The sequence below is a fragment of the Cygnus olor genome, chromosome 8 (assembly GCF_009769625.2).
Source record: "Cygnus olor isolate bCygOlo1 chromosome 8, bCygOlo1.pri.v2, whole genome shotgun sequence".
Lineage (NCBI taxonomy): Eukaryota > Metazoa > Chordata > Aves > Anseriformes > Anatidae > Cygnus > Cygnus olor.
Genome location: NC_049176.1, coordinates 26,164,594 through 26,188,744, shown reverse-complemented (window position 1 = coordinate 26,188,744; position 24,151 = coordinate 26,164,594). Strand labels below are relative to the sequence as shown.

Sequence of the window (24,151 nt, the reverse complement as noted above, 5' to 3'; positions counted from 1 at the left end):
ATTGAAGGAGCTCTTGAATTATTATCAAAAGCATTATTATAAAGGTTTGTAGGCACAAACCTCAGACTTAGCTTTTTTTTTTGAATTCCAAAGGTCAGATAAATACTGAGTTCAGATGGGTCAGTAGTTCAGCGTTTTGTAGAACATGAGTTTCAAGATTCTTTTTATTAAAGAAATCCGTAAAGCCAACGACAAGTCATATCAGCATATGTGCTGAAAACCTACAGTAAGAAATGAGTGAACATTACACACCCAGTAAAATAAGACCTGTGCAGAAACACCGTAACCCCCATCCTCCAAAAATCTCCCCCTCTCTTTTTTTGACCATGCAAAACATCCTGGTTCTTGTACTTTGGAGAATGCTTTACTTTTTTCCTTAAGATTCGGGAATTTAATTTTGCTTAGTTTGCTTATATATTTCATTCAGTGTTGCTGTTTGTATAAGAAGCATTTGATGTTTAAGCAAAAAGAGCGTTGCCTAAGATGTCCTGAGTAATTGTGCTTCTGAGTAGAGGCGGTGGGGATGCAGTACAGTGGGACCAGGTCTTATATTAAGCCACGGGATATACTGGAATTGTGATTCGTGAAGCACCCCAGCTGTGGTCCCTAGGGCAGAGAACGATGATTTCACAAATAATCAGGCCACAATGAGAACCATATGATTGTCCTTACAAGACCTGCAGCCAAAAAATCAGGAAACGGAAAGAAGCTTTTAAAACCAAGGAGAAAAGAGCCTAAACATGGAGATGTTCCTGATCTTAATTTCTTCGGTTTGTTTCCTTTAGTTTAAAGAAAACATGGATATGCGTGGCGGAAGAGTTGCACGCTGAAGGTCTGAGAGTGTAATTGTCACCAGACAAGTGATGCTCAAAGGAAAACCAGCCAGCTCAAGTCCTGAAGACCTTGGCAGGGACAGGCAGAGCCCTCACCATACAAAGCTCTAAAGGACAATTTTGGCCATACAATATCAGCTAGATTGTGGATCAACAGCTCGTGAAAATGATGAACAGTCCTCCTAGAGTAGCTCAGGATCATGATGTAGAAGCACCTTGGTTAATTGTAAGTGGTAATTAGTAGTTATTCCCAAGTGGGGAAAAAAGCAGCGATGTCTTTTATCTCTGGCTGTAGCCCAGGTACGTGCTGCTGGTACAGACTTGTAAGGAGCCATTAAAGGGGCAGCCTGTGGCTCTATTAGGATAATTTTTATACCAAATGCAGCACAGGCTTTTCCTGTACAGGATGTCATAAAACAGCAAGAGTTTTAATCAGGTGTGTTAATGTCTCAGAGTATCTTCCTGAAACTATCATCTGCTTGTTTATCGTTTTTTGGGTCTTTCTTCAGCAGCTGACATCTTCAGTATTGCTGCGTGTAATCTAACAAATAGGACCGTGTACAGGACGGAGGACATATAATTTTTAACATTAGATTATATGCTCTTGGAGAAACTAACTTAGATAAATTAGATCATAACTGAACAACTTGTCCAGTCCAGCTGTCTTGGTGAGCGAGCTCAGTGCTGCTGCGGATCGCAGCTGCTGCCCTTGGGTCCAGGACCAGCGCTGCCGATGTGCCAGCAAAGCAGTTGGGGAGCATACGCTGCTTTATTTTGGACAAAATCAGCCAGATGAGCTCACTCCACCGATTCAATTGTTTATGCCAACCCTTTTTGCATGACTCTAAAGAGAGAATTTTACAAAGACTGTGTAAAAAAATGTATTGCATTAAAAACAGCGTGGCCAGCAGGGTGAGGGAGGGGATTGTGCCCCTCTGCTCTGCTCTCGTGAGACCCCACCTGAAGCCTGCGTTCAGCTCTGGGCCCCCAGCACAAGAAGGACATGGACATATTAGAGCAAGCCCAGAGGAGGCCATAAGGATGATCAAGGGGCTGGAGCACCTCTGCTATGAAGACAGGCTGAGGGAGCAGGCTCTGGGGAGACATCACAGCGGCCTGCCAGTACCTAAAGAGGGCTGCAGGAAAGCTGGGGAGGGACTCTGTCGGGGGGTGTAATGTTAGGACAAGGAGGAATGGCTTTAAACTAAAAAAGGGTAGATTTAAATTAGATATAAGGAGGAAATTCTTTACTCAGAGGGTGGTGAGGCCCTGGCACAGGCTGCCCAGAGAAGCTGTGGATGCCCCATCCCTGGAGGTGTTCAAGGCCAGGCTGGATGGGGCTTTGGGCAACCTGGGCTGCTGGGAGGTGTCCCTGCCCATGGCAGGGGGGTGGAACTAGGTGATCTTTAAGGTCCCTTCCAACCCAAACCACTCTGTGATTCCATGAAAACCTCCGTGCCTCCCAAAGCTCTGGGAACCCCCAGCAGCCCGCAGTTTGGCTGTGGACTCAAGCCCGTTTTGCGGAGACTCCTTGCTGGGAAGAAGCACTTTCTTGTCTCTCTCACCTGTCTGCTCCTTGCGTTCGCAGCAATTCATGCCTCAGTTCTGCGTTTTGCCCGGCCTCATTTGACTCTCCCTCCTGGCTCACAGGCTTCCGACGTGGTCCTCTGCTGCGTGCAGTAATTTTCATTGATTTGGATCCCTGATTACAGGGATGCTTGACTTCTGCCTCGCTCGCGTTGAATGACAGACAGCCGCTGCAGCCGCTCATTTCAGACAGCTCTGCAGACCACAGCTAAGGCTGGCAGCTACCAGCACCTTCCAGATCAGCGGTGCCCGGCGGTACCTGCCCCTCGCGTGGGGCAGGGTGGCTTCCGCGCGGGGAGCAGCGAGATGCTCGGCGCCCTGCCCTGCCCTGCGCGCGCGGAGCAGCGCCCGGTGCCTGCTGCTGCCGCTGCTGGGTGCTGCTGCCCGGCCGCCCAGCGGGCGCAGTGCGGGTGAGGATGTCAGAGCACACCGGAGGGCTGATGGAAAGGTAGGTGGCCGGGCTCCCGGCTTCCCCTCTGGGGTAGGGGTGGTTCTGGTCTTACAGTGGAAAGCAGGAGAGGATCCGCAGCCCGCTCGCTGAAGCATGACTAATCACTTTGCTAAAAGGCTCGGCGTTTTCGAGTTGGAAGTCTGTCTTTTTTTCCCTCTTTACAGCTATAAGCGATCAGTTGTAGCACTGATGGGAGGTGTGTGCCCTAGTCCAGGTCGGGAGCCCTTTACCTGGGAGCTACATCAAATGTCTGCTTTCCCTGGAGCACCGGGGAGGTGCACAACTTGGGTTTTGATGCTGCTGGGGGTGGCACTGTGCTAATAATTCTTATACTGCAAAGATGCCAAGTAATTGTTGCATCTTGTTTGTGCTTTGAGCTTCAACAGTGTGTTGTGTTTTTTTTTTTTTTTTTTTTTTTTTAATCATCTTTCTGTTTTAAAAGGAGTACTGTGAAAAGGTTTGTATTGAATGGGGTTTGTTTTATAATTCCCTGCTGGAGGGAAACACATCAAAACAAAAACAGATAAAAATGTTGCTAGTCTAAATATTTTAAAGCAGAAGAAATTACATTTTATGCACTTCTAAATACGCTGTTTGTTTCAGGGCCACAGGTTTAAAAAGGCATGCAAAAACTGCAATACACGCAAGCAATAATTGGCAAAGTTTTAGTTATTACGGTAAGCGAGGCTCAGAATAGCTTCCAGAAGATGGGCAGACGTGATATTGCATTTTGCGCGAGGCGGATGCCAAGACTTGGTTAATCAATGTTTGCAAAGCACTTGGGGAGTCTCCTGGGTGCAGGACGATTTGCAGCATATCTCAAGTGTGAAGACAGCAGCCACTGTGAACGGCGTCGTGTGATGTTTCGCTCAAATTTATAATCCTGATTTTCCTGTGTATAATTTTGCCCTTTCTTCTTTGCAGTCGTTATTCATAAGGTCAAAACTGAAACGCAGCTGAAGCGGTTATTACTGATGCTATCTGTTTGTTCTGTGCTCCCCTATCTTTTTTTCCTTAAGAGGATACCAGGATTTTGCTTTCTGGTGTTCCTTTCAGCAGGCTGTCTGTTTTGCCATTTTTCAAGAAAGTAACGTAGTTTTCAGGTCACAAGACAGTTCCAAATCAGAGCTGGTGGAGTCAGAAACCCAATGAGGATTTTTTTTTTTTTTAATTTTGTTGGGGTAATTTTGTGTACAGGCTTGGATATGACATGTTAATGCAATGTAGCTCTTTGATTATTAGATGCAGATGTTTCAGCTGTCCTGACACTGACCAGGTTACTTTAACTTTGTTAGTGCAAGGTCTAATTTGTTTTTTTCTGTGGTTTTTTGTCCAGCAGTTCTGATGGTGAGGAAGTTGTGCCAATTTTTTTCAGCTGGCCTGTCTTATCCCATTGCCACTAACCCAAAGATCAGCTGAGAACCCCCGTGAAAGGTCAGGCTGACATCTGAATGCTGTGAAGGAGAAAAGTACGGTCAGACTAAGCCACAAAGATAATCTTCTGACTTCTTAGATGCAGCAGCAGTTTTTTGTTTGAGTGCAGCATCACTTCTTAAGGACAGTGACGTTCCCGGGAGCATGCACAATGTGGAATTTTAGCCAACCTGTGAGTCTGTAGTAGTCTACGGGGCAGGAACCAAGCTGAACGTGAGCTGAACTAAAGCAGCTGTTCCAGCAGCAGGCAATATAATAATTTGATGCAGTTTGGAAACATCTCATCCTTAAGAAAGCGGCAGTCAAAGTAACTAAGCTCTCGTCTCTGTGAGCCTTACACCCAGTCAAAGCGTGTGTCGTCACCCAATGCTTCTGTGTTCATGCGAAATGAGCTCATAAAATTGCAAGAATTAGGAAGGCAATGGGAAGGCTAGCACTGAGGATGGGAAGTTGAGATGTAGAAGTAATGCACTGCTAGAAGGAGAACAGATGTGCTGAGTTTATTCTCTCTTCTTCTGGCAGGTCACCAACATCAGACCTCAACACGGCATTGCATGAGTGCATGGCAGCTCTGGATTTATTTCTTAGCAACAAGTTCTCAGATGCTTTGGCTTCTTTACAAGCAAAGTAAGTTGGTTACTTATACCAGTTTTCCTTTGTTTATTTTTCTTTGCTTCACCATCTCATGAGAATTGCCTAGACGGCTAGTTCTCTATCAATAATTGATAAGGCTGTATGGTTTTGGTTCAGAAGGGGATGGTAAATAATATATTAAGTTTTTGGCAAGACAGAATAAGTGCTTTACACGTGGTTGAGTAAGTAACGTGATTGATCAAAGGTAGCTACAAAAAGTACTGAATTGCTGTGCAGAGAAGTAACCATTTAGCTGTAGCACAGTATGTGAGATTCTAAACTCCGGAAAGAATTAAGTCTGACTTCTGTCAACCCCCCCCTTCCCATATTTTCTCACATACAGCCAGAGTTTGTAGTTTTGTGCCTAAATCAGCAACTGACAGTGTGTCAACAGGCTTGGGATGTGTTACTGTAGGTCTGAATTTAAATTTATAAGTTTACTTTGTGACCGGATTATTTATTTATTTTCAAATACCTAACTGCTTGCAGGAACTTTCTCACAGCTTATTTTACAGTTCAGTGTTGTGGTCGTGCATTCTGCTTCCTTATTACATGTTGCCCAGCTGCAAGCAGTGAGGTCAAAAAATAACTTCTAAAAATTCTCGTCAGTTTCTGTGATTTTTTTTTCATACCCTGGCCTGAAGTTACCTGTGCTCTTGGATTCTTGAAGTCTGTGGTTAATTTGCATTTTTTTCCCTCAGTTTGCACCATGTATTTTTGAGCTATCAGGACATTGTGTGTTCTTCCAGGTCACTGGATTATCAAACAAGTAAAATTCACAGGTGATGCAGGTCCTCTCTTTTGCCAGTTCGGTTTGTCTTTTCCTTTATCCTTGACTGCATGACTTCAGAAGTGTTTGGGGTTACCAGTGATCTAATGGGTCATGTAGTAGAGCTCTGGGTGCTCACATGCAGAAGTTCAGAGAAAGCACATGCAAACGCTTTTCAATAAACATTATGACCCTTTACATTTGCTACAGACCAGGACGGGGCCTCAGATGTCCTCAGCAGGAGCAGCAGGTCGATCAGGTTGCATCAGCTTCCTTTCCACCCAGTTACCTTTTACTCGCCTCACTTGTGTTATACACGAGTCAGTACTCTGCATCTCCTTTTCTTCCCAAGTCCTCCCCAAGTTGTGACTGCTCTGGCAGGAGCGTGTGTTGGAAATGCATCAGGGATAAATCTGCTTTGCTTTGTTGGGCTGTCGGCCTCAGTGTTTGGTACTGGAATCTGTAGCTTACCCATTTCAGTACACAGTGTGAAAGACATTCATAATAAATGGTAGGCTCAGGCATATTACTAACACTGGTTTTATTCACAGCAGTGTTGTTTTGTGTTTATGTATCATCAGAAGATATCATTGAAATGGCAAGAATAATTGTTGTCGTTCTGATGGTAAAGCCCCTGTGCCCATCTGGAAATGCTTACTCAGTGCTTAGCACAGAATAGGGAGATACTCTTGGAGATCCCAAAACACTGCAAAAGCTAGTGTGGCTGTGGTGTTTTTTTACCCCATAAATCCATTTTTCTTGTATTGCATATGGTTTCCATTCAGCTTTTGCCAGGCCCTGCAGAATACATTTCATGAGCTGCCATTCTGTTTTTGTACCTGAGCATGTTGCATATTGCAAAACCATTTTGAAACAGGTTTTTCATGTTAGCCTGTTACGAGGAGGCCTTATTCCTGTTGTCCTTTGGCAGCCGGGAAATACAGGCTTATGATCTTTGCAAGCGTAACGCAGAAACAGGATGCTAAATTTCCCCACAGATGATATCCATTATGAACACACTCCATCTCTTCAGGGAATGACAAGAGCTGTGGAGTGGGCACATGTGGTAATACTGAGTATTTTCTTTGGGAGTCATCAATTCCTCACTGCTGCCTTTTAGCATGCTGAGATTTGAAATTGGTTTTCACAGTCCATAAACATACTATCTTTGTTTAAAGAAATACTTTTCAGTTTTTACACGCTTGTAAAGAATATCTTATCCTAAATTTTGCAGCTTTGCCACTTATGTTGTAGGACATACTCTGCTCTGTATTACATTACTGCAGATTCACTAAATTACTCACATTTGGCTTCCACAATAAATGTATTTCCAACTGATTTGTACCATGTGTAGCTGAGAACAGATTTTGGCAATGGATGAGAATTAAAATCGGAAGATCTCTCTTAGCAGCTTAAAAAGAAATATCTAAGGATATTGTCTAGACTTGTGTTGAGATAAAGCTCTTTTTTCCTGTTTAAAAAAAACATATGGTCCATAAAGATGAGGACTTGTTTCATAAAAATTTTAATCTGGTGTTTTTGCTTCATGTTACATAACATTTTGTTTCCTCAGCTACCTTTTAAGTTTTAGGGTTAGTTTCCTTTCTTATCATTAAAACTCTCGTTGCTCGACAGTGGGCTCCAGTTCTCTTGTGGTTCGTGCAGTAGGTTTAATTAGTTTAATCTCTTATATGGAATATTCATATTCAGACTAAGAACACCAAGAAATTCCTTAAATTTAGTTCCCAAACAAAATGTTTATTTTTAATATACACCCTGGTAACTGTGACAGTGAGTAACACTAAAACTGACTTGTCACTGGGGTGGGGACAAATCTCATGTTCCTCCTCAACCCCAAGATACAGCAAATCAATTAAAAGCTGACTAGGTTTTCATTCTCTTGTAATTGCAAACAGATAATTAGCACTGAAAGAGTTGATTACAGTGAGATTTCCCCTTCCCTTCTGTGAAACAAATGTTTAATATTTTAACAATCATCCTGAAGGAAAGCATGACATAATCACCTGATGGTTCGCTGATGTCAGATCGCTTGGGAGAATAGTAAATAATAAAGATAACTTCATGACACAGAGCAATCTGGATCATTGGGTAAGCTGCAACACATCTGTCTTGCTGCTTGCAATATTATAAATACGAGAATGATTCATTCTGGGCAGTTGACTTTATCCTGGAAATAGTCTCCCCAAAGCCCCTGGAGATGCCGGTAGAAAGTTAATTCCAGAGTGACTGCGTCTGAAAGGTAAGTTCAATCCTTTGATGTATGAATATGTCAGGTGGGTATGAAGACATTCTGGTACTGCTTTGCTGGCTACTTGTACAACTGCTCTTGGCATAGCGGAGTTCTGTAATACTTACTTACCATCACTGGATTTTTTTTAATCCAAATTACAATATTCAATGTTATTTTTTGTATTCTGAGTTTTTAAAAGTTTTTAAAGGTTATTAAGGTTTGAATGGGGACCTTTTAATGTCTGCCTTCATTGTGTGGTGAAATGTTCTTGTTCTGTCGAGCAAAAGCAAATATGATGCTGTTCAGTGAGGTGTTGGAGAGTTCCTTGAGAACTAGCCAAGAAGGTGTGTGATTGTTGTACTGAGCAGTACAAGAGTAAGGGGGAAGCACATGGAGGTAGCTTGAAGCTCTAGAAAGTGTTTGGATAAAGATGATGTCCTCCAACAACGTCTTGAGGAAAAAAAAGGCTGTTATATTTCATTCTGAATCCATCCATATAAAATGCAGGTCTTAAAACGAAACATAACTGGCAGTTTCAGTTATTCATTTAGTATAAATAGCATAGATAACTGCTACATTTGTTTACAAATGGTTGCATTGCTGTCTATCTCCCAGCTGCAGAAAAAAATACTAAGTTTTGATGCTGATAAATACCAGTTGCCTAATGAGAAGCATTAACCTACTTTAATCTCCTGTAAAATACTATAAGCAAGATAGATGAAACCATTGATTAGGGAAGGAGTGATTTTGCATCAGAAGCAAATTGTTGGAGAGAAAAATCCCTCTTCACCATTGTCTATTTGAAAGTATAAATTTTCCTTTCAGTACAGTGGATTTAATGTTTATCTGCTTTGATTTTGAAAGCAAATTTCTAAAGTTTTGGAAGAGGTCTATTTTAGTGCCTTTGCTGTGCTTTGAATGTGAAACTTGGAAAGGGTTTTATTTTAATAAAGGTGAGATGAATTGTGTTTCTTTGTGCCCACTGAGGCTGATGACTAATCAAGTGAACAGGAACACTTCATCAGGTTGGCATATTATAATGTTTTTTTTTTCTGCTTTGCATTGTCAGTCTACTGAAAGAATCTTGATCCAGGAGGCCAAGACAGGGCTGTCATGACTCCGCTGGATTTTAAGCTAATTTCTCCATTATTAGTTTGTTCTTTTTTTCACATTGGAAACGAGATGGCTGTCAGTATAGTCCAGGGGCTCACAGTACTTACAGCAGTAGGTGATTTCCCCACACGGCTTTTCTGCTAGATTGGTTTAGAGGTTGGTTAGAGCAGCTTGTTACCTGTGGACATGGTGCAGGCAATGAGGAATTAAGGACAGTCACAAAACACTGACTGCTCTGTGGCTTAAAGATGTGCACTGCACATTTCTTCAGTACAGCCCACTTGCTCTGTGCCATGTGTGTTGGAAAAAATACCCTTCGGCATCGTTATGGAGGGTGGCGAGGGAAGCACCAGGTGTCTGTGTAATGCTGTCTGTGTCGGTACCAGGTATTATTTTAATCCCTAGATCTCAAAACATACATATAACGAGGCAAGTCAGGATCATATAATCACTGGGATTTCTCTTTGGTGATTTTATTGCGTAATGTCATTGAGTGGGGGTTACTTTAGATATAGAAAAGGTTATTTTTTTTGTCTCTGGAAAATATTAACCAAACATTAGGGACTCCTGAGGACACTTTAGGGTGTTTCACTCCACCCGGCAAAAGAATCAGTGCATGGATTCAGACCAGCACCGTGAGTTACCAGATCACTGTTGGGGTCACTGTCCAGATCAATGCAGGGTTGTCTAAGGCTACCATAACATTATCTTTCAGTACAATCCAGGTATCAAAACCTGGGGAGGCAAATGTCTTCCTGGGAGAGGAAGTGGGTGAGCTGAGGTGTCTTCAGAGTTTAGCTTTTCTCCTTAAAATAAGATCACACAATCACAGAGTGGCCAAGGTGGGAAGGGACCTCTGGAGGTCTTCTTGTCCATCTGCCTGCTCAAGCAGAGTCGCAGCCCAGATTGCTGTTAGCTCTCGTGGCCTCAAGGGCATGTTGCTGGCACATCACTTTCTGCTTGGAAAAAAAAAGACAACGAAGTCACTCATTTTGAAAAACAAACACCTGAAGTGCATGTATGGAGAACAGGCGTACTGTTCGATTGCAGGTATTTGTGTATATTCCCTGCAATAGGGAACTATCTGATCCATTCTAAAAGTGTAAACAATGGAAATAACAAATGTAGCTCTTTAGCAGTGTTTGTCTAAGTCATGGAGTTTGTCATGGGTGAATTAGCAAGGCCCACAGAGAGTTCCTGTGGCAGGAATTCATCTGAGCTTTCTCTTCAGCCTGTTTCCCAAGTCTTCTTTATTGAACCTCTAGGCCTGAAGATATTTTGATTCATTTGCAGGTGGTTATAACATATGTGGCTCCTGCATAAATGCTGTAAATGCATGCAATATGTAAACCCTTCCCACCAGAGAAAAGGTGCTGGCAATGGCTGCAGTTGGAATTTACTTGTCTTCCTTGCATTCTTGTAGAAGTTTTTAAGCTTTCTGTAAAAGAAGCATCATCTGATGTCCCGCAGGAACACATGGGGCGGAAGGTTAGCAGAAGAGGAGAGGAGGAAAAAGCTATAATGTTTGGTTTAGACTGGAATGCTTCTGGTAGGAAGATCTGTTTGAAAAAAGATGCTATTTTGGCCAGGGTTATAGTATTGTGTTACATATCTCCTTGAGTCTGTCCTGAGTAACTGTCCTAAAATAGAAGAACGATGTCTGGATTTGTGTCACGTGCTGTAGAGTTCATTTAGGTAATCTATTAAAAAAAAAAAAAAAGTGATTTGATTTCCCTGAATGGTTAGCCGTGCAGATAATTCCTGTACTTCAGGTATGTTAAATACCTATCTTTAGCTCAGAACTGGAACATTTTAGCACAGTTTTTGAAACTGGAGATGCAGTCATGTTTTCCTGCACGAATCTGAATCTGTTAGCATTTCTTGATTATAGTAACTGTTTGTGTGTCCTTTGTGTTTGATTTCTAGTTCACTTGGACCTAGTTTTCCCATCAGACTGATTTGTTTCTGGAGTTGGATTTTTTTTAAAAGTAATTATAAAATCAAAGCAGCTGTTCTTTGAATCTTGTGTTTTCTTGCAGAACTAAAGACAGTATGTATCATGCACTGACTTATGCCACCATACTGGAAATGCAAGCTATGATGACATTTGATCCTCAGGACATAATGAATGCAGGAAACACAATGAAAGAAGCTCAAGCCACCTGTCAAAAGTAAGTGTGGGGCAATTCAGTCAATAAATAGTCCCTTCATGGAAAAGTCTTGAAAGACATGCGGTTAGAAAAAGAGATGTAATTTCATAGGAATTGTAGGAAAACAGAGGTTGGCAGGGACATCAAGAGGTCATCTAGTCCAGCCTCCTGCTCAAAGGAGGGTCAATAATGAGGTTAGACCACATCACTTCAGGTTTTCAGCGTTCTCGTCCTGAAAACTTTTGTTTACTGCAGTATCTGATTTTTCTTGTCAATTAGTTTTTTCATCCTATCTGTTGCCCTGGTTCTGCAGTGTCTGGAGGCTATTTACCATTTACAGATGCAGCACAGTTCTTCCCTTTGGTGATGGTTGTGCTGTAGCCATCTGTCTTTTAGCCAGCAGTGCTCCCACTGCTGTACACACATGCACACACACAGTGAATCAAAAAGCCTCCTTATCCCCTTCCACCATCAAAATGGATTTCTATGCACAAAGGATAAAAGACAGATCTCAGGAGGATCATGTTGACAAAGTTCTACATGGAATATGCTCAGGTTTGCATATGTAGTGAGATGACAGAGGGTTGGCAAATACTAGAGGTATGTTGGTGACTATATGGATGGCTAGCTGAAAGATAGGGTTCTCATCTTGCTTCATGTTCAGAATGACCAAACTGACTTTTCTGCAGATTTAGGAAGAAATCTACAGTAGCTGATTCCATCAACAACCTTGTGCATAGACAAAGCCTTGAACACTTCACTGAAGGTAACATTATCTCTAATTTTCCTCTTTCTTGCTGAAAGTGGAATTGTATATAATTGTTCACACAACATGTTCTTACAGTTTGCCGACTCATTGACAAAATTTCTGATTTGTCCTTTACAACATCACTAGATCAGTGTTTTAGTAATTGATGTGTCACCATGTCCAAAATCTCTGACTGTTTTATATTGGTTGCTGACTCAGTATTTCCAAAAATTGCTGTGTAAGGAAATACCTAGAAAGAAGTGGGGAAATGCCTAGAAAGTTTTTAGATCCGAGAATTCCTGGAAGTCGTCATTCCTGCAAAATTTCTCTAACCGTGTATCATTATTGTTTGGAGTTCCTTTGATAGTCTAGAACTGAAACACTGCAGCCAATTTGGAAAAAGTTTTTCTCAATTTGAGATTTGTGAGTTTATTCCTTTATTCATGGTCTAAGTATTTTTAAATTATTTTTCATCTGATTTTTGTTTTCTCCTGCTCCACGTGACACTAGAGGAAATCCATGCAGAAATTTGCTATGCTGAATGTTTACTTCAGAGAGCAGCACTCACATTCCTCCAGGTATGGTTTTTTTTTTGTATGGCTCATTACAAAATAATACACACTGTACAGATTTCCTTTGTTAAAATTAATAGAAGTCTGTGGTTTCACCTAATGATCTACGACTCCTTCATCTGGATTAAATCTGGATTTTATCTGGATTATTTGCTGGTGAGATAGTGACATGTTTGGTTATGCCCAATGATTATCTGAAAAGGCTTATCTCATTACAAATTGGACTGAGTCCCCTCTGATGCCCTTCTCCATTCCCCTTTGGATGTGTGAAATGTTGCTGCACTAAACACTGATTTTCAAATACTGTGTGTTGGGATATCAGATCTTAAAAAAAAAAAAAAAAAAAAAAAAAGAGAGAGAGAGTAGTCACTGAAGCTAGGCTAGGCTGGAATGCAAGGGAGATTTTGTTTCAGTCAGACTGGTGTTTGCTTTCCCAAGACTTCTTTCTCACTTGTTTGTTTTTGAACGCTATTATGGTCTGCACAGCTATTAAGCTCTACGCATGCTTTTTGCTGAATAGTGCTGCCTGTCTTTAAAAGAATGGGAACTCTCCCTCTGCTTCGAATTTTATCTGTCTAGACTAATGAAGCTTGATTTGTTTGAGAAATCAGCATTAGTAACACTTTTTCCAGCTATCATTAACAATGTAAGCTGCAAGCTGGAGCCTGGATAACTGATTTTTCTTTTTGATCTGCCTCAACTTGCTCGGTAACATCAGGCCTCTTCATCTGTGCAGAGGGGATAATAGAAGTCAGTCACATTTACAAAGAGCTTCTGCTTCTTAGGTCAGAGATGCTGATAGAGAATGAAATGCAGGCAGTGGTTTTATAATGACTGGGAGTTGCCAGATGGGCTCTGATTTGTGTTGCTTGTGGTTTAGTTTATGAAACGTCACCTTTTTCAGCTATCTGCCTTGCCCCTCTGCTAGAAACTATTGCTTCATGGCAAAGCCAGTAATCAGAATAGCTTCTTCTGAAGGTTTTCAGGGTGCTGATAACGGTGTCTTTATGGTAAGATGCTTGAATTTGAAATGGCTGAGGTGTATCTACCTATTTTCATATTCCTACTTTTTGGGATGAGTGGCCGGTAGCACTGGGGACAGTCCAGGTGATATCTGAAGCTATGGCAGCAACGTTTTCCAGGACTTCTGCATTATGCCTGTAAGAAAAATGTGTTTAATACAGTGCCTCTTGGTTTTAAGCACTGTTTTCACAGTTTTCTATTTTAAAAAATGTTTATAAATACATAAGAAATTTAAGAATAAGAAAATAATTTATTGTCTTCTTCTGCATGAAAAATAACTGGTTTTTGCTTCCTCTTTTTCTCTGTGTTTAATTTTTCATGAACCCATGAACTGGTTTTAAAAATTAATCAAAGGCACTTGTCTCCAACAGCTACTGCAGTCAGTTAATTTTGATGCTTAATGTAAATGACCGAACCAGATTGAAAAAACATAGAAATTAGCATCAGGATTTTGAGGGGGAGGCTGAACTATTCTTGTATTGGTTACCTCTGTTGCTGGTATCTTGAGTATTGATTTAAATATTTTGCTTTAAACATTTTAAAATCATCTTCTTTCATCTTCCATTTTCTGTTCAAAGGAAAATGTACTTTTTTTTCTATTCAAAGGAAAATACAACTGAACCTTTACAAATGGATAGGTATGCCCAGCCCCTCCCCAGTTGCTAACACAATTTGTTCTACAGAACAAAGAAAAACAGGGTCACATCCTTCTGTGATTATTTTGTCTGCATGTTACTGGGATTCAAGTCTCTGGGGATATATCAGGAATTACACGTTCTCTTATGGGGTTTTCTGTCCTCATTTATCACTCTTGACAACTCTGCTTAAGGATGGCTGTCAAAGACATGTCAGTGGTGATGTTGCAGTCTGCCGAAGTAAGCCCCTGCCCTTCAGTTCAGGCCATTAGGCTTCCTACACTGATTCATAATTCATTTTTTTCCAGACTTTACAGTTTTCTGTAACTTTGATTGGGTTATCTTCCCAACTCTCAGAAACATGGAAAGCTCTTTGGGGCAGGTTCTGTCTCTTTGTTTATATATTGATGAGCAGAATTGGGCCCCGTTTTCTTGATAATAACAGCAAACAACCAAACATTCATCTAATCTATGCTGTTTTTCACCTAATCTATGCTATTTTCTCCACAATGGGTTGTACAGCCTCTCAAAATACCATCACAGAAAAATCATTTGCTAAAACGCATGTAGCCTTCCTATTCCAAAGTAATAGCAGATACAAAAACAAACCAGAATGACAGATTAGATGTGATGAATGAAGCAAGAAACTACCACCAGAAACTTATGAGACCAAAGAGTTTTCTCTTTGGGATGCAGCTGTTAACTAAAGGTCCCCCAGATACACTTTTTTGTAAGTTCTCAGTTCATTATAACTAGTAAAGCAACATGCTACCACACTAGTATGGGTCTCGGAGGCACTTAATTCAGACCAGAAAGAGCATATCCTGCATAACTTTACTTACCCTGCTTCCTTTTTTGGATGTGAAACGATATTCTGTAGACTCCTGAGGACAGGCAGTTATTTGTATCTGGTGCTGAGCCAGGAAACGTTCAGATCTTAACCATGCTGAAGGACAAATGAAAGAAAGCTATTTTTTGAAACAGCCACAAGTGCATGTACCGTAGATGCTATTCATTAATTTAGTTCTCTGTGTCCATTAGGGAGATTCAAACGGTCCCGAGGTCACAGGGGCTATACAAATCACAGAATGCATCAAAGTAAAGTCTGTAGATAATATGAACAGAGTAAAACTATTTTAATATAGAAAGGAAGTCATAAATGCATGTATTATTTCTTAGAGAATTATACTGTCAGTGTAATGATGGTTATGTTCAAGGCATGTGTTCATCTCCAGAAGACAGAAACTGTTTATAATGCTTATAAATTCATATTGCTAACATTTTTGCTTTCCAACAGGATGAGAATATGGTTAGCTTCATAAAAGGAGGCATCAAAGTCAGGAACAGTTACCAAACATACAGGTATGTCAGAGTGATGACAAGATTATGTGTACTCTTTCCATAAAAAGTGCTGCTGGTCAAATTCTCCAATTCACAAATTACTTTCTGATATATTTATTGCAGCTTTTATTATGGGCCTCACATCTAGAGCCTTTCTCAGCCCACACAAATTTATTCTTTGCAAAACAAAAGGCATTGATGTTATGGTTAATTTGGATTTTAAATTTGCATTAGGTAGACAGGGAATAGAAAAAAGAGGTAGTGGACCCTTCTCTTGTTAACTGCCAAGGTTTGCCTACTTGAGATATGATCAGGCATGAAACAGGTCATCAGGCTTATGAAATGGCATTTCTTTGTAGTTCCTACTGCAGCTTTTTGGAACATTCAAATCCAGTAGCTGAAGCACAAGTAATTCCATAATAGAGGCATGAAACTAAAAATCAAGAGAATATAAAATCAAGAGCTTGCAATGGAAAATATAAATGGCTTCAAAGAAAGATTTAAGCAAATGGACAGGAAATAGATTTATCAGGGCTAATTAGCATGATAGAACAGATGCAGTCTCTCCACATCATGAAGTCCCCAAACAGACAATTCGTAGAGGATGTTTTTCCACGCATATGCCACTGTCTGTGTGAAATATTGGGTTAGCTGGACCTTTAATCTGGTTAAGTATGGCAGCTATTCTACTCTAAAGAGAAGGTGCATGCTATTAAAAATGATAAGCAGGGTTGCTTATCTAAACTCACAATATGTCCATTACTTAGTGTCTAGAAGCCAAAAACATCTGCGTAAGCATATTTCTTTTTGGGAGGTAATGGAGAGAGATTTTCAACATGTGCAAAGTGTTTTGAAGTGCAGTAGTAAATTCTGCAAAGGTAAATTAAAATGTACACCATGGGAAGCATATTCTATTGTGCCTCAATAAATTAAGAACAGCTCTAGTATATGTAAAAACGAAGTGTAATAAATCTAGTAGGACTCAGGTGGTCTCCCTCAAAAGAATGCTAATAACAACTTCAATATTACTAAGGCATACTTTAACAAAGGGGAAGTTTGTATGTGAGATTGGCAATTATGATTTTTGTACTGTACCTTTGATGTGGCAAGAAATAATTGTTTGCAGCCCTGGTGAGAGTGTGGTGCAGAAGGTCACAGCAAAAATGTGGAAATGACCTTAGTTTGCTTTGATTGATTAATATTTATCACAATAATTTCTGATATAAAAAAGTGATCTTTGCTTTCCCTGCTGTCAACAGAACAGGTTGGTAATCCACAACAGCAACCCTGACAAAGACAGTAAGGGTAAATATTGCAAAGATATGAAACTCTCAGGGAGGAAAGGTTACCATAAAAAAAGATGGAGTGAAATAATATAGTAATTTAGAATGAAACATTTGCTTGCTGTCAATGCATAAAAAAAGAGAAAACTTTCATGGTAGAGACTAATGAATAATTTTAAAAGGTGAAAATTAAATTTGCATCATATTTTGTTTTATTTTAGGACTTTAAATTTGGACTCAGAAAAGCCACAAAAAGTCACGTATATCAGACACAAAACAGTATCCATTCCAGGTTCCACAGAAGTGTACTGAAGGGGAGAAAGATGACAGTGTCCATATTTGTGTGGGTTGAAGGTGACTAAATGCAGGTCCACTGTAAAGGCTGCAATTACAGTGAAGTGTCTTAGATCTATTAGCAACAACCAGCAGATAAAAACGTGACAGCCTGCAAACAAATATGTGGCTGCCATTGAAAGAGTGTTGTTTTTTTTCCCTAGTCATAAGCAAATTGAACTAAAACAATAATGTGAAAAACACATAGCTGTGGAAAGCTTGGGGAAGAAGCAGCTTCAAATCCAGTTGGCTTACATAGGTAAATAAAGGGACACTACCAAGTTGAGATCTACAAAGATTAGAAATACAAATAATTTCCAATATACCTGCTCACTTTTTAAAATTTCTTACAATTGTCTTTTCCTATATATAACACAATGTTCTTTTGGTTGAACATACACAAAATGGAATACATAATCCAGAAATTAGTGAAATGCAAATCAAATTAATTAAAAAATTGCAAAGTCCTCTCTCCTGCACTGCCCCATCGTCTCTTTTTGTAACAGTAAATCCCAACAGCCATTCTTGAAACATTTTCAGGCAGAAATGTGGTTGCAAGTTGACTATGTCTGTTTGACAGGGATTCATCTCCAGGACTCCATATTTTTGAGTTGATAATAATGTGACAGAAATGATTTGTTGATAAATCCAACAAAATGTTGTAGGTGTTGTTCACCTGGGTGATATGACAAATTCACCTTTTTTGAACTACTATATAGGTCAAGGTAATTGGATTACTTTCTTACTGATTTGTAATTAGTGTTAATCATTTTCTTTACTGACAATATGACACAATCTTGTGCTTTTTCAGGGAGCTGGACAGTCTCATACAGTCTCCACATTATGTCAAAGGAGAGAACCATCTTCATTTTGAGGGAGGTGTAAAGCTTGGGGTTGGAGCATTTAATTTGGTATGTACCAGCAGTTCTTCTCTTGAGCGCAAGGTCTGCAAACTCCTGAAAATGTTAACTACCTGAGAAGTTCCATGGACATCGGTGTTACTAGTCATGGGGTTAAAATTAGGTGTGTGCGCTGATACTTGCAGGATCCCAGTCTCTGGTCTAACAACAGCAGACAGTTATACACTATAGAAATAAAGAGGCTGCTACCCATAACATGCCAATACTGCTGTGTGTGTGCAGGCCCACATGCACGTCCTGATGGAGAAATTATAAATTGAGCAATTTTTTCATCTGACACAGACTAAGGACATGTTCTCTGATGATATAGCAGAGTGCCTGCGCCCAGCTGCCAGTGGTGGTGACCTAGGTTAGCCTAGTGGCCAGTGCTTGGGAGGCATACGGGAGCAGGTTGTAGCCTCATGAGAAGGGACCCACTGGGACACACTGAAAGAAGCCTCGCTCAGGAGCAGCAAATGCCTGTGCTTGTTGACTTCCATTTACTATTTAATTGGCACCGAGGGAGCAACTAAGGACAGCGAGTTGGCTGTTGGCAGGACAGTTGGTGGGGCAGGATGCGTGAGTGAAGCCTGGGATGCTGTTCAGGCCACCGTTTGCTGCCGTTGGTTGTGTTCTGGTCAGAAAAACAAGGGGTCAGATGTGGTGACATGGCACAGGATGTCCTCTGTAGCAAACCACAGGGTGGCTGATGGTATGAAAGTCTGTAACTGCGTAACTGTTGTATTTCTTTCTGTAGACATTGTCCATGTTTCCTGCACGGATTCTGAGATTGCTGGAGTTTGTTGGATTTTCTGGAAACAAGGTAAAGGTGAAATAAATATTGTTGGTACATTTCCTTCAGACTGAGAGAGAGAGAGAAAGAGAGAGAGGAGTTTCTTCCTCCTCTCATTAACTGTAACTCTCTGAAACATACTGATTAGTATCACAGCATGTACGTTGCTGACACTGTTTTCATGCAGTCTGGTATTCCTTTATATTTTTTATCTGAACTATTAACACTTTAAAGGTTGTGATATCATTTTTCAATGATAATACACTTTTGAAACATGATACAAGACAATGGCCAATACAGTGGTGTTGACAAAGTCAGGTTTTGTTTTGTTTTTAATTATTTTTAGTTACTGGTCTTTTGATGTATGCTTGTGCTTAGAAGGTCATAGCCAAGATCATATTCTTAGCCTTTTATAAATTATCTTACTTAATAGTTGCGGTTATTAGAGTATCTGAATGACCCTGAGAGGTTCCTGCATGACAGCCAGTTGGAAAAAAAAGACTTTCAGTTTCATTTGATTTATTTTTCTCCATGTCTTTAATGATTTCTGTGGCAGAAGAGTAAGTGCTTTTTTTGCCCAAAGAGTTACAAGTCTGACCTATGTTGTTTGTGCATGCAGTTTAAGGCCAGTTGTTTAGCAATGAAGCACCAGTAAGCTTACACAAACCTGACTTACTCTGTAGGGCAGAGGCACAGAAAGTGCCCAGAAAGTACTCTCTCTGTGTTAGTATTTTGCGGTTATGTTGTTTCAAAATAGGATAATAAACTGATGGGAATTAATTAGTTTTATGTTTTGTTTTGTTTTTTATCTTGGCCATGATACCTTGTACCTGTCCTTATTTCCCATCCCACCACCAGAATATGAGATTCAATCAAAAATTGGGTTCTTGGATTAAAAAAACATTAAGGTTCACTTAACCTGAACTACTAGTTATGTTTATTTCATAAATTCTGGGTAAGGTAAATGTTTAATGTCCCACAAACACAGCAAAAGTATAAACAAGTTAAAACTCAACTCTTTTTTATAATGTTTTCTATTTTCAAAACAAGTTTCAAGGATAAAAATGTTTCTTTAATCAGAGCTGCACTCGTAGGTGACGTGGGTGAATGTCATTGTCATTTTATTAGTTTATTGGAGGGATGTTAGATCTGAAAATAAAATGTCATGTTTAAAAGCAAGGATCTATTGGCAGAGCATGGATTAGAACTTGGAAATGTCTGGGAGCTTGACCAGGAGCTGTTTCACAGGCAGTAGAGGCAAAAATCAAATAGTTCCACCAGTCAGTTATGAAAACAAAATGCATCTAAAGCAAAGTACTCTCCTAGAAAATGTAAGGGCAATTCGCGTACCAGCAGAATTCTGAGAATACTGTATTGAACACTCATTCTATTACTGCAGATGAAAATTTTCCCTCTAATTGAATTTCTGTTCTTTTCCATTGGCCCTGGGGTTTGTTGTATGGCTGTGAGTGGGCTGCTATTTGTGTTGATGAGTCAGCTCCTGTTCCAGTTTTTCAATAACTGACTGAAGCATGACCTAGATTAGCATAAATTTAAGCAAAAACATGGTATCTGCACACCATAAAAAAGGTGCATTTTAAGCATTTTGATCAAAGTTCATTGATGGTCATTTATTTTAACATCCCAGAAAAGTCTTTCTGCATTTGACAGTTTGAAACTAGATGCCCAAGGTGAAAAAGCAAGATTGCAATTGCATTTATAATCCCTTCCAGTGGTGGTTTTCCAAAGCTTGCAAGAGGAATCTGTCCTCTGTCAAGAGTATTGAAGGTGAAAGAAACAGTAACAAGAGAAGAGAGAAAGTGTGTGTGTCATATGCTGCACCCTATCCAGAGGAAAAGGAATTTTGAGTACATCAGTGTTTGACCATGCAGTCTTTTCATTTAAATGCTCATGATGAGCATCAGGCTGTGCAAAAGCCAAGAGAGCCTTGAGCTGCTTATGGTTTACCCAAAAGAGTTATATTTCACTCAAAGACAGTTTGCTTTTGGAGTGGATCATGCGTGTATTAGAAGTGGATATACAATTGTATTAAGACATCTTCCACAAAACTAATCTGCCTTGAAGCTGGCAGACTTGCCCCTAGCAACTCTCCTCTCAGACATGTCATGTCTGCTAGTTGTTGAAGACGTGCCCACAGCTGCATTACTTCCTCAGCCATTCATGGGCACTGGGGACAGCATGATCAACTTAACAGCAGTCTGGCATCCCAGAATAGTAGGTAGGATAAGATCAAGGAAGTATAAAAGTAGCCTGAGGCCACCCTCGTTCCCTTCTGCTCCGAGAATTGCCAGTTGTGCCACGCTCACTATCTGAGCTCCTTTCTCCTGGTATCGTTGGTCAAACTAAGGGTTTATTTGTGTTTCATGGCATAGACCCTGCATTTGAATATTGAGATTCAAGGCACAGGAATGCAGTTTCACCTGATTTCATAAGAAATTCTTGGTGGGTTGAGGTATATATCATGTGTTGGCTAGGCCACTGTTCTGTAACAGGGGAGGCAGGCCTTACCCACTCTGGGCAGCAGGTGCAGAATGTGTCCCATCCGGACTTTTTGTGCTTAATGGTGACTAACTGCTGGTGTGAGATCACAAGACTCCTCAGGCTGACATGTACTGTCATTCTTACTTTATAGAATGCTACAGATATTGTGTTGCTAAGCTGTAGAAAAGTTTGACACGGGTCCACCATAAGTTAAGTGCAGCTTGTCAGAGGGTCAGCTGGCAGCATGATTTCAGGGGAAGGCAGAAGAATTTTTGGATAGAACCAATTTCTTTCAAATTATACTTTCTGAAGCGGGAGGATGCTTTTTCCCAAAGCAGCTGAGCTGAGGAATATTTTTGATGTCTCAATTTGTAACAAATTGAATTTCATTTTCCCAGGAAGCATCTTTTTGATTTGCATTTTGGTCTCCTGCAAATTTTAAACTGAAGTTACTTAATGCATTCAAGTGCCCAGGCTACCAGTTTAATTAGTTCTTCATAAAAGCTATCATTCATCCTACTTGCTACACCTGCAGTAATGTGATCAAGTCATGGGACATGAACAGTGACCTTGTTTTGCTTCCTTTGTAAAGATCTGTAATTAAACAAGAATGATTTAAAATATAATTGAAGAGCTTTCACTTCAGGAAATGAGATGGATTTTAGTCAGTCACAGCTGAAATAGGTAGGAACCAGCCTGTATGCTGTCTCATGATGGTTTTGAGCATTGTCCTTGTTTGTGCCACATTCACTGTGGGAATCCCCTGCTGCTTGTGTGGGACGCCTGAATGAGAGAATATTGTATGTCTTGGAACAAGGATCACATCAATGGGATACTGCTTTTCCTTGTCATGTAGCGACAGTATAGGGAATTAAAAGAGTATGGAGTGTTCTGAGCAACTTGCATAGAAAGGTAAGGGATACTGCATTGGATCATTACATTTGTCTGTAAGAAAAAGGTGTTGCTTTCTCCTCTGTGTTATAGCTTACGCTCTTCATGGTAACCTGCATCTTGTGTTACTGTCGTTTAAGTATTTTAGAGAAATTATTAATACTTGCTGCCTTGACATCTGTTTTACATTGTAGCAATAGACTTTGTTTGGAAGAACGTCCTGGTGGTTTGGCATTGCTCCTGTCACCAGTGGCATAGGTGTGGGAGGTATTTACAGGTGTTAAAAGGTGCGTCCTAACAATTAGGTGTAATGTACTCGATTATACTGACTGGCTCCAGTGAGTATAATTTGTTCACAGAGTAACTCCTTAGGCTTAAATAGTAGCAGCCTGTGATTTGGTGCTGAGATCCTCAGCTGCTCCCCACTGAGGATCATGTGGGTGTAATAGCATTGCTCAACTCACGACACCTATCCTACCTGATCAGGTTTGCTGGCTAATTTCTGTAGGCTCCCTGTGGAATAAGAGTAGGTGCTTAAAAAGGTGATTCAGTGTGTCTGACTTGGGCTTCTGTGCTGAATCGTTCCTTCCAGGAGTACATCTATCTCTACCAGCCACAAAGGGAGCCTAGGGAGTCTGGCTGGCTGGACATGGTAGCTAAAATATGCTTCTCAGGAACACCCTTCGTCATCCCGCTTTGGAGATCTTGCCATAACAAAAGCAGGTTGCAAGAGTGTTTTTGGGAGAAGCAGCTATGTTGCAGTCTTCTCTACAAGCAAGCATTGCAATAGTAGTAATAACCACTTCTAGATTTCTTTTTTTTTAACTGTGTTTACTGATTATATTGTTATTTTAATATAGAAAGTTTGGGGTATTCCAGTAGCAGAGTGAAATGTAAGCAGTCTTTAATTACCTGTGTGGGACAAAATAGGATTCTAGACATGACAGTGAACGAACTTGCTCAGTGAGCTTCCCATACCTGTGTAACCACTCAGTTTAAGAATTTAGGCTGATATATGCCAGATTTGCAGCTGTCTTTTCTAAAGAATGGGCAATTTCTTAATAGATTTTCTTCACAGTTACAGCTTTCCCAGATGCTGTCCCAGATAGGGTGGATATGGGCTGCCTTCCTTGTTCATACAGACAATAATATTGGTTTTGGCTATCTTAAAATACATTTTTTGGACTAAAATACATGAGTGAGATCAACTTGACAAGTAAATTGTTTTATATAATTAATATAGTTTGTTTCTCTGTCATTCTTAGTGCTATTCACAAATATGAGCAGAAGCCATTTTACATGTATTTTTATATTATATGAAAGATATCTAACACTGTAAGGCCTTTTACTGATGTCTGTAAAGACTCAGTAAAATATCCATCCTGAAGATTTTTCACTTTAAAAAATCTACTTTGGAAGTCTACTTTGGATTTTTTTTTCTGCCAAATTCATTCCACAAAATGTTTTGTCTTCTACCTTGCAGTACAACAGTGTTACTTTTTAAAAAAATCCAAATATTTGTGGTTTTCATCTGAGCAGGTGGAAGAAGCTGAGTGTATCATATTTTGTTAGTTATTTGTATCAATCAAACTTCTGCTTTCAGCGGAAAATGAAGTTGGCTTTATTTCAAGAGTGCTTGCTTTCCATAAAGTCATTGATTTTCAGTAATGATTTTCCTATCTTTTAAGTTTCTTCTGAAGTGATGTACAAGTCAGTATTTTCATTATTTTATCCAGGCTAGATGTCATACTAATTCTCTTGCAGGTGTGTTAATGGTACCCATTACTTTACTCATAACAGTAATAAATAAATTAAGATTTATTAAAACTCAAAATAACTGTATTTACATTTAAAAAAATAACCACACTAGTTAAGTGAAAACATAAATGTATGATCAAAATAAGAATATG

General features: G+C 40.0%; 1 protein-coding gene across 2 annotated transcripts in view; it reads left to right on the top strand.

The window, feature by feature from the left end:
* Positions 1 to 24,151, top strand: part of TTC39A (tetratricopeptide repeat domain 39A) — a 46,314-nt gene that overhangs the window by 6,000 nt on the left and 16,163 nt on the right. Inside the window, exons 1-8 of one of the 2 annotated variants that reach the window (XM_040565040.1) lie at positions 2,371 to 2,868; positions 4,828 to 4,932; positions 11,111 to 11,242; positions 11,911 to 11,987; positions 12,480 to 12,547; positions 15,497 to 15,561; positions 17,968 to 18,067; positions 18,813 to 18,878. In XM_040565040.1, coding sequence (XP_040420974.1) covers positions 2,837 to 2,868; positions 4,828 to 4,932; positions 11,111 to 11,242; positions 11,911 to 11,987; positions 12,480 to 12,547; positions 15,497 to 15,561; positions 17,968 to 18,067; positions 18,813 to 18,878 — 645 coding nt within the window. In that variant the 5' untranslated portion in view covers positions 2,371 to 2,836. Of the gene's footprint in view, positions 1 to 2,370; positions 2,869 to 4,827; positions 4,933 to 11,110; positions 11,243 to 11,910; positions 11,988 to 12,479; positions 12,548 to 15,496; positions 15,562 to 17,967; positions 18,068 to 18,812; positions 18,879 to 24,151 lie in introns of those variants that run through there. The other variant, XM_040565041.1, reaches the window with a different exon arrangement.